At 58.1% G+C, this 10,381-nt stretch overlaps 1 protein-coding gene across 14 annotated transcripts in view; it reads right to left on the reverse strand.

Moving 5' to 3' along the window:
* Positions 1 to 10,079, reverse strand: part of PTPRU (protein tyrosine phosphatase receptor type U) — a 77,886-nt gene extending 67,807 nt beyond the window's left edge. For 8 of the 14 annotated variants that reach the window (XM_047725895.1, XM_047725893.1, XM_047725890.1 and 5 more), the window contains exon 1: positions 1,339 to 1,450. In XM_047725895.1, the coding sequence (XP_047581851.1) occupies positions 1,339 to 1,435 (97 nt within the window). In that variant the 5' untranslated portion in view covers positions 1,436 to 1,450. Of the gene's footprint in view, positions 1 to 1,338; positions 1,451 to 7,179; positions 7,202 to 9,885 lie in introns of those variants that run through there. The other 6 variants (XM_047725899.1, XM_047725896.1, XM_047725891.1 and 3 more) reach the window with 2 other exon arrangements.
* Positions 10,080 to 10,381: the final 302 nt, after the last annotated feature.

The following is a 10,381-nucleotide window of genomic DNA, read 5'->3' on the forward strand; positions in this document are numbered from 1 at the left end:
GCACCAGACTCCTCCCCACCAGAAAAGGAACAGTGCTCTGTGCCAACTGTGGCTGCCAGCCACCGCCAGTATTTTCTGAAGGACCCTAGGTAAACAGAGATTGTTTGCAATGAGATCTTTGTTCTCTTTGGTTTGTCAGTAGACCATCCAGTTCCCAAGGGTGGCCCCAAGAGCAACATAACTTCTACTGCCAGACTGCAAGTTTAGGGGCTGGGATCATACCCAGTCAGAGGCACAGCCCCAACCCTGGCCCAGGGAAACCAAACACAAAGCCGGTGACAGCCCTGGTCTATTTCATCATCCGAAGCTACATCCCTATGCTAGGTAACCCAGCCCAACCCTGGAACCAACACTGGCCTCACCACTGGACATTCTTGCCCAACCCAGCCCTATCCTGTGTTCTCTACCCCAACTACAGCTCCAATGTCAGGTCCGTCTAAACCCACCTTCTCCTTTCCTAAGGTCAGAGACTGGCCTCCAAACCCATCCCCAAGCCCTGTGTATAGCAGATGGCCAGCAGTGGCTAGACTCACCAACCCCATGATCCCAACTAGTCTGATGCCAACCAACCCCACCCAGGCTCAGGCACCATGACTTGAACCCAGAGACCTGGCCCAGTGCATTTCCCTGCTTTTCTTGCCCAGATTGATACATCCAGACATCAGCCCAGGTTCCCCAGGCCCGGAATAACCAATGAGTAATTAATTAAGGGCAGAGGTGACCACCTTCTAATCACCCAGGATTCAGCATGGCCACAGACAGGAAGATCACCCAGGCAGGACCACAGAGAGAAAAATCTGAGCTAGGACCCCTTCCAGGAGCCAACACGGGGCACAGTGATGCCAAAATCCTTCCACCTCCGCTGAGGATAGAAGGAAGCCAACTAGAGTGGGGGGGGACCTTAGGCCAGACACACTCCCCGTCTCCCTGATCACCATGCACCATAAATCCCAAGGTTCGTGGTAGGGCCGCCATGGTGGTGGTAGAAGGGGAAGGGGCGGGGTGGGGCCTGACACCCCACAGAAGCAAAGGGCTGAATAGAGAGCTGTGCCATGCAGAGGTATGTGGGACAAAGAGGTCACAGACCCCTGCAGTGCAGACACTCTGCATCATAACAAAACACAATGCAGCCGACCAGAGAGGCAGAGGGCCAGGCACAAACCCATGCGGTGGGAAAATCTGCCCTTTATTGCGGTCCATGGAGACAGAGAGATGTGTGGTGCCACAGCATGGTGTGCCGGGGGTGCAGGGCAGCAGCTCTGCCTGTTACAGAGATGGAACACGGTCATATACCACAGGGGAGCAGAGCACACGGCATGCACGCACTCCAGTACTGACCCCCAGTGCAGCATGGCGGAACCAGTGCAGAGGGACCGCCTCCAATATGGGCCTGACCCAGGGCTGCACAGAGGCACAGCGCACCAGGACAGTGCATCCAGTGACACACTGGGCTGGCACTCGGTGCCGTGTGATAGCTGCATGGAGGAATGCCAGGGCGCAAAGTTCGAGCCCTACCAGCTCTTCTCCCTCTCCAGACACTAACACAGGGCCAGAGACCTCACGGGTGCTCCGTGACCTCTCGCTGCATGCGGGTGTCTGGTGTAGGCGTGCACAAAAGTACAGAGACGCAGGGGTGTGGGGAGGAAGGAACCACTAGGCGGGGCAGCCTCGCCCAAAATACAAACTCAATACGGTTTCTAGGAACGGAGTACGTGTAGACTCAAGGGCAGGGGTAGAAAGTGGCAGAGAAATGCCGTGCAGAACGGTGAACTAGAGGCAAGGGCTCTGGAGTCCTAAAATCCAGTGTTGTGCACACAACCCAGCCGTGAGCACGCGCAGTACATGTCATGGCTCAGGGTGGTAACCCCGTGCCGTGCACAGATGAGCAGATGTTACGCTAAGGACGGTGCAAAGGTGCTACCTGCAAAACCCGCCAGTCCTGGAGCCCAAGAAAGCGGCTCCGAGCCACAGCATGAGCACAGACTGAGCAGTGTGCAATGCAGGGCAGAGGGGTGAGCCGGGTGGGTGCTCGCGGCAAGGAGGTTGCTCAACTACGGCTGCCAACAGGAACCTGGGGGAAAGGGCACAAGCAGACTCCCCAGCGGGAATCCCAGGAGAGGCTGAGGCTCCGTAAGAGGCAGCGTGGTGGTGGCCATGGTGCAGGGTCATGTGAGGGGCTTGGCCGGAGGGCCCCTATCCAGCGCAGTGCAGGAAAGCAGTGGGACTGAAGCGTCACATGCAACAAAGGCGTGTGGTGCTGGTAGGGTGCAAAGGTGGGACGCAGAGCAGCTGTGCCCAGAGACTCAGGAAAAGCCGCGTAGCCAACACAGTGCAGATCCCCACTGCAATTGTGCAGTGCAGAGAGGCACGTGACGCAGACAGGCAGTGTGGCCAGAGCCTGCCATCTGTTGGCACTGCACAGTGGCAGAATGCTAGGAGCTAGCCCCAGATCCCTGGAGAGTCCACACATGCAGGGTGGCGGTGTGGGACAGGAAGACACGGCAGAGGTGGAGGTGGAGGGCACGGACCCACAGGAGTGTCCACATAGCCAATACAACACAGGATCCCAGCACAGTCACACGGGGCAGGGCTGAGATGCAGCATAGTGCCAGGACACCATGGGCCCAGGAACCCCAGAGAGCATCCGCCCACAGTGGGCCAGCGCCGTGATGCAGTGCAGTTAGGCAGAAACACGGCACACAGCCAATGCCACACGGGGAGGTCGCGCGTGCTGTGACACACTGGACAGCAGAGATGCCCAGACTCCTGGAAAGCCCTGTGCCTCCAGCGATGCCAGTCTGAGCTGGCTAATCCACGGCTTGGCTGCTGAGGCCTCGTCTGCCCTGGGGACTTCCTTCCACCCCGTCCCCTGACCCCAACATCTTCCACCCCAGTGACTCTCCAAGGGCACAGGAGGAAACCATTGCTGGATGGGCGGCCAGAACTGAGCACATGGTCCAGGTATTTCTATCCGAGCAGGGCCCCAGAGTGCTGGCAGGCAGACAATGAATTCTGATTCTGCTGAAAAGCTTTTGGGCAATCAAAGCACGTCCCCTGGCCCCCAGCCCAGGGCAGGGCGGTGCAGGGCAGGACAGGGCAGAGACAGAGAGGAGGACCTTTTGGACTATAGGCCCTGGTACAGGGTGAGCAGGAAGTGGGATGAAGAACAGCGGGGAGGAGGTGAGAGGCGAGCCAGATGCAACCAACCTGGCTGGTCGCTGCTGCCCTCCCCACCTCTACCTCCTCCAGGGTCTGGACTTCATCAGAAGCCAAAAACAAACTTTTCTGAGCACGCAGGATGCCCGTGCACATACACTCACGGGCTTAATAACTGTTGGTACTTAACACAGTGCTGACTAGGTAGCAGGCCCCATTCTAACTACATACCTACGTGTATAAAATACATCCTCATGGCAACTCCGTGCAGTGTGTCAAATAATTACCCGATGTCACAGATGAGAACACTAAAGACCCAGGAAGGTCAAGTAACCTGCCCAGGTGTTACACAGCTAGTAGTGGTGGGGCTGGTGTTAGGACCCAGAGCCCGTGCCCTTAACCACGCTGGAGGTAAAGCACAGCATAACCACAAGGGTGTACATGTCCACACATGCAGACACACATATACACGCATTCTGAGCAGCGTATCCGCCACTCTTTCAGCTGAGACCCATCTCTCCTTGTGGCCCACATAACTTTCTGACACCTCCCAGTTGTCACCTCTTTTTTTTTCCCCCTAAGAGAGAGAAAGAATGTGCATGCGTGTGGTGGGGCAGGTGGGGGGGAGGCGCAGGGGGAGCAGAGGGAGAGTGAAAGAGAGAGACTCTTTTTTTTTTTTAAGATTTTATTTGTTTGACAGACAGAAATCACAGGTAGGCAGAGAGGCAGGCAGAGAGAGGGGAAAGCAAGCTCCCTGCTGAGCAGAGAGCCGGATGTGGGGCTTGATCCCAGGACCCTGAGATCATTACCTGAGCCGAAGGCAGAGGCTTTAACCCACTGAGCCACCCAGGCACCCCGAGAGAGAGACTCTTAAGCAGGCTCCATACCCAGTGCAGAGACCCACGCAGGGCTTGATCTCACGACCCTGAGATTCTGACCTGAGCCAAAATCAAGAATCGGATGCTTAACCAACCGAGCCACAGATGCCCCCAGTTGTCACCCCTTATCCCCCAACTGCCCCATGCCCCTCTGTTCTCTCCATCCTCCATCTGTCCCCTGACCCTCGGCTGTTCCCCCAATACCACCTGTCTGTCCCCTCGGCCCCAGCTGTCCCCAGCCTCCAGATATAATCTTCATTGCTCGTTACCTTCCATCCCTAGTAGTCCCCCATGCCCCAGCTGTTACTCTGCCTCCAAATGTGATCTTAGTCATCAAATATCCCCAACCATACCCTTTCCCAATTTCCCCATCCCCATCCTTCCACCCAGCTTCTACACTCTATTCCAAAACCTCAGGGACCCTTCCGAGTCCCTGCTTTCCACATCCTTCTGATCCTCCACTAGGTCCTGGGATCTGCGTCCTGGAAATCTGCCCAAGACTTCCTGAGCCAGCCAGCAACAGCGTCTTCTGCACGGTCCGCGTCAGAAGTCCTCCCCTAGCCATTCTTCAGGCAATGGCCATCCTGCCCGGACCAAGTCCAGGGAGCATGCTGGCCCCCATCTGTGACTGCCCTCTGAAGCCCAGCTCCACCCTCCACCTGCTCCAAGCCTTCCCTGTGTACCCCAGGGTTCACATCAATGCAAACACTGAGAGGGCACCAACCAGATACAAAGTCCGGGAAGTGCTGGAGAGTTGACAGCAGAATGCGGACCAAGGAGGACTACTGCAATAGTCCAGGCAAGAAATGATGGGCTAGGAGGAAGGGAACATGGATTCAACAAAACCTTCTTCAATGGCTGCTGAGTGGTGGTTCTATCAGACCACTTCCACCCCCAGAAGTGTCCAGGCCTCACACCTCCAGGACAGCCCCGTCCATAGGACTTCCTGCCCTGATACAAACATCTGCTCCTGCACCGACCAATGCAATAGCCACTAGCAACGCGAGATTCTTGAGGACTTGAGATGTGGCAAGTGTGACTGAAGCAGTGGTTTGTATTTTCATGGATTCTAACCAATTTACATTTAATAACCACATGTGAGTAAGTGGCCACCATATTGGAAAGGGCAGGTAGAAAACATTTCCATCGTTGTGAGAAGTTCTATTTGCAGGAAGTTCTACTGAGCATCAGCTCTAGACTGACTACAGAGAAGCAGAAGCATTGGGGGGCCTTCATAGAAGCTCCTATACTTGGGGTCTGAAGGGAGATCGGGGCGGCAGCCCCCCAAGGAAGAGGGTGTCAGAAGCTGAGCGGCAGAGGCCCTGCTACAAAGCTATACACAGTCACCAGGACACTCCCTACCCAACACATGCACACCCCATTCCTGGAGACAGAAACTCCGACCACAGGGCACCCCACACCCAGACTCACGCACACCTGGATACTCTAATGCATGGGCTCCCTGTTGGGGAACAATATCCAGTCCAATATCCAGTCCAATATCCAGACACTTGGGAACCCCACACCCAGACATCCAAGTATTCAGACAGCCCCACATGTGGACACAACACAGAGACATTCCTGTACTTGAGCGCCCATGAACCTGAGGACTGATGAATACCTGGGTACGCCCACCTCCAGATCCAGAGACACTGGGCCATCCTCCCACAGCTTGGTCCGGGGACCATCTGGATACTGAGATGCCACCCACCCAAAGAGGTCTGCACCCAAACTCCGGGAATTTGACACTTAGATACCAAGACACCCTAGCAGCAGGCTCTCCAGGGATCCAAACAGCTGGTCACCTCCCTATTCCAAACTCAGATCCTGCCACAGGGTAACCAGATGGCCAGACACCTTGACAAGCCATACATATGTCCTGTGTGCCAGGCGGCAATCATACAATCACACACATACACAACCCCTCATCTCATTCTGACTGCCCTGGATCACACCTGCACACCCCTCAGCCAGACTCCCATAACCCCACCTGCAGGGGTCACTACAGGGAGTAGCCCTGCTCCCCTCCCTGGAGCTCACAAGCTGTTGGCACAAAGGCTTCGACCCCACCTGCTTACTCCAGGATCTGGGACAGAGAACTGGGGGAGTCTCCCCCTCCTGATGCAGGGCCTGCCCTCCCTCCTCCCAGGACGCTCAGCTCCAAATGACGGTTGGGATTCCACGCCTCGCACCACCTGCCGAGGCCTCCAGCACAAAGGCTGAGCCTGGGGGCAGGACGGCCTGCCAGCTGCTGGGGGGCGGGGTTGGAGGCAGAATTGGAAGCTGGAGAGTGGGGGGAATGACAGGCAGGAGACCAATCTCTTCAGTCTCTTCCAGGGGCTCAAACTCCCCTACTCACAGCTCCCAGATGACTCTGTACGTGGCCTTTCCACACACAACACCATCCCCCAGCAGAATTTTCCAGATTCCTGGAGGGAAAACCGAATTCTTTAATCTCTACTTTCAGTGGAGTCAGTGCGCCCCCATCTGGCTTCTCCAGCTCAGAACTTGACCCACTGGACCTCATTCATTCTTTCTTGCCACATTTATTCAGTGCTGGTGGGCCAGGACTTGAACCAGACATTAAGGACTCAGAAGTGACCTAAACACCCAGTCTCTGTCCTCACAGAGTTCATGGTCTGTAAGGGAAAAAGGACCAATAAACTGTAATTACAATAATTACAATGCTGTGAAAAAAATCTAATCAACCCCCACTCTCCCTGAGCTAGAACAGGGAGTAACCAAGGAAGGCTTCAGGGAGGAGATGATGCCTGAGCTGAGACCTGAAGGAAGAACAGAAGTTCACCAGGAGAAGAGGTAGAATTAGAAAGCTCTAGGGGAAAGCACAGCTTGGAGGACAGAAGGGAGCTGCGGGAGGAAGAAAGGGCACAAGGCACCCCTAGCAACTCTAGCTAACCCAGCCCTGAATGAAAAAACCACCCCACAAGTCTAGCTTAGCAGATGACGGCATGGAAGGGTGGCAGCATGCCTCAAAGCAAGCAGTTGTCCACCCTGAATTTTCTCTGAGACTTGAGCTGGGCAGGGGGCCGCCAAGGAGCTCAGCACCCACCACCCTGGCCACTCTCACCACTCCTGCTGAGTATCCTCCCCCGCAGCCCCAGGGAGAATACCTTCCATCCGTTACCTTCCATCCAGCTGCTCAGACAAGCCTTTATTGCCCAACCTGAAACCACTAGGCAGCCTCTCCCTCATTCCTGTTGTCCACAACCCCAGGAACCAAAAGGACAAAATGAGCTAGAACACAGAGGAATAAATTATTGCCAGATCTGCATGCCTACGAGACATCCCACACCTACCTTTTGTGGGGCAGGGGATACAGGAGGCATTCAGGGAGCTGGGCTGATCTTACGCAGGTTGGGGGCAAAGACAGATTGTGCCTCTTCCACAAAGTGTTTATTTATAAACGAAGCCCCAAAGGTAATAGCTACAAGGATGCCAGGAACTTTAAAGTAAAGTGATTTGCCCAAGGTCACAAGGACAGCAAGTGGCAGAGGTAGAATTTGAACCCAGGCCCCCCTGGCTTCAAATCACAGTTTCTGGGGCTCTGTAAGAGTCCTCAAAACCATCTTTTGTTCCCTGGCACTCACAGATAGAGCCTTACTTTACAATCTACCAAGTACTATGCACCATTATTATGATACCCATAAGATCTATGAGGAAACCAAGACCCCAGAAATGGAAGTAACTTGCTCAGGGTCTCACTCCCATCCCATACCTCAGTTCTTAACAGTCTCCCCGCTGCTGGCAAGAGGTGGAGCACAGGAGGGTTCTTGCAAGGGGGGAGGCGTGGAGGGGGGGCACAGTAATCTTCCGGTTTGATCTCAGGGTGAGGGAGGAGCAAGTGGCTGGGGAGGGGTTGGAGAAGGAGAGGAAGCCAGGCCCCGGCTCCCAGCCAACAGCAGGAGCGACTGCGGGATCAAAAGGAGGTCTGCCCGGGCGGCGAACTCGACTCCGGGGAGGCCAGTTCTCCGAGGCCAGCGGCCAGGAGGAGTCTCTCCGGGGCCGAGGTGGCCCAGCACGTGCTTTGGCTCTGATCTCTGCTTGGGGCGTCTCCCCGTTACTCCGCGCCCTGGGTACCAAGCTGGAGACACCCAAACGGTGGAGATTGAGAGGATGAGGCCGCGGGAGGGGACCGGGTCACCCCTGCCCCAGGGGACCGGTAGAGTACAACTCCGCTGGAGGGGGCCACAGTCCAGGATCCCAGGCCCCAGGGAAGGAAGGGGGGGCGGGGGAGTCAGACACACGCATACAGCCGACACACGCACACAGCCGACACACGGTTCACAGCACACACGGACACACAGACACAAGCCCCCGGATACGCACATTCAGATCCGCGAACACACACACACACACACACACACACACACACCACACCGCGCGATCGCACAGCGTACAGAAACACGGAGACACACGTACACACTCACACACACCGCGGTCCGGGCCGGCCGAGAGGCCGCACAAAGTTGCGGAGTCGGCCAAGGAAGTGTCCCGGGAGACCCCGGTGTCCGCGGTGTCTCTACCCACCACGGGAGGGGGCGCCGTCCCACGCCCCAAGGCCAGGCCCTGCCCGCGCCGGGACGTCGCAGCCCCGCCCGGCCACAGCGCTCGCCGCGCCCCCCACCCCCATCCACCGCCTGCCGGGTGCAGCCACGGCCGAGCCCCGCAGCAGCGCCCGCCCGCCGGCCCCCGGTGCCCGCCTCCCGCGCCCGGCCCTCCCCGCCAACAGCCCGGGCGCCCCGCGGCCTCAGCGCCGCCTCGGAGCTGCCGGCCGCCAGCGCCGCGCAGAACTTGCGAAACAACAAACAGCCCGACATGTCGGAGTCGGCGGCTCCGGGGGCCCCCTTCCTCCCTCCCGAGCCTCAGGCCCGGCCCGACCCGGGAGGGGAGGGGGCGCCGCCGCGACAACTTGTTCCCGGCCCGCGCGCCACATATGCACACACGCGGGGCGCGCACACACACACACACACACACACACACACATCCAGACACCGCCCCCTCGGGCGGCCCCGGGGCCCCGGGCACACACTCAGCCACCGCCCAGGCGCGCACCACACTCGCAACATTCCTGGACACGCAGCCAGCACGCACGGACACACTCACACACTCACATCCGCTCCAGACACGCTCCTACACACGCATTCCCGGCACACTTGGCATTCACTCGGACCCACGCAAACCCCGGCGGCGCACACCACCAACCCCAGACACTCCCACACGTACACATCGCGCACACAGTGCACGGACACACACGTTCCGGACCCGTTCCCACGCCTTCACACACGTACATGGACTCACAAGCACACACACCACACACGCGTTCCCCGATCCACACGCGGGCACAATCCACAGAGCACTCCCGGTCACACGCATAACACAAACACACAGCACATTCGCGGACACATAACAGGCAGCACTACCTGCCACGACATACAAAATGCAAACAAATGCAACACATTCGCAGACACAACTCCGGCCACAGAACCAAACTCAGATGCACACACACAATCTACTGGCCGCACAAACACTACTCACTGGCAGGCGCACAAGACAGCGCACACCCAATGCCTCGACGCACACAACATTCACCCCAACACACTCGTAGACGCACAACACACACAGCACCTTTTCATGCACACATAACTCACGGACACACAACATTCACAGACACACAACACCCTGAGCCCCCGGTCGCATATCCAACACTCAGACACACACAGGGAGCAGGCTCGGAACGCCCGGTCACCTAACACTTACACTTTCTTGAGAGCTACGCCACGGGCCACGGGGGCTCAGCGGGGCAAGCTCGGTCCGACCGATGCGCGCTTACCTGCCGGAGTCTCGGTCTCAGGCGCGCAGAGCTGGAAGGTGAGCGCCAGGACCAGAGCCTGGGCGCGGACCATGGTGCGGCGCCTCCTGCCCCGCGGCCCGGCGCAGGGGGTGCTGCCGCCAGAGCCCCAGCCGAGCCCAGCCGGAGGCGAGCCGGAGCCGGAGCGAAGCGGCGCGGCGCGGAGCGGGACTGGCGCCGAGTCCAGAGCGGGAGCCCAAGCAAGCGGGGCGCTGACGTCAGGCCCGGCCCCGGGTTCCGCGGTCTCGCGGCGCCCCCTGCTGGCAGCCGCACGCGCTGCAGCCGGTCCGGTCTCCGACTGCCCGGGCGCGCCCCTCCCCCATTCCTGCAAACCAACCCCCCAACCCCACCCCGCCCGCCGGGGGGTCCTGGCCGGGCCCTGAGGCCCACCGCCTTTACATTCACTCAGCACCGACTTTCTCAAGCCAGCATGCTCGCTGCCCACACTTAGCTCTGGCATAGCGCTCTCGGGGACAGA

Source organism: Lutra lutra, chromosome 4 (assembly GCF_902655055.1).
Source record: "Lutra lutra chromosome 4, mLutLut1.2, whole genome shotgun sequence".
In the NCBI taxonomy this organism is placed as follows: domain Eukaryota; kingdom Metazoa; phylum Chordata; class Mammalia; order Carnivora; family Mustelidae; genus Lutra; species Lutra lutra.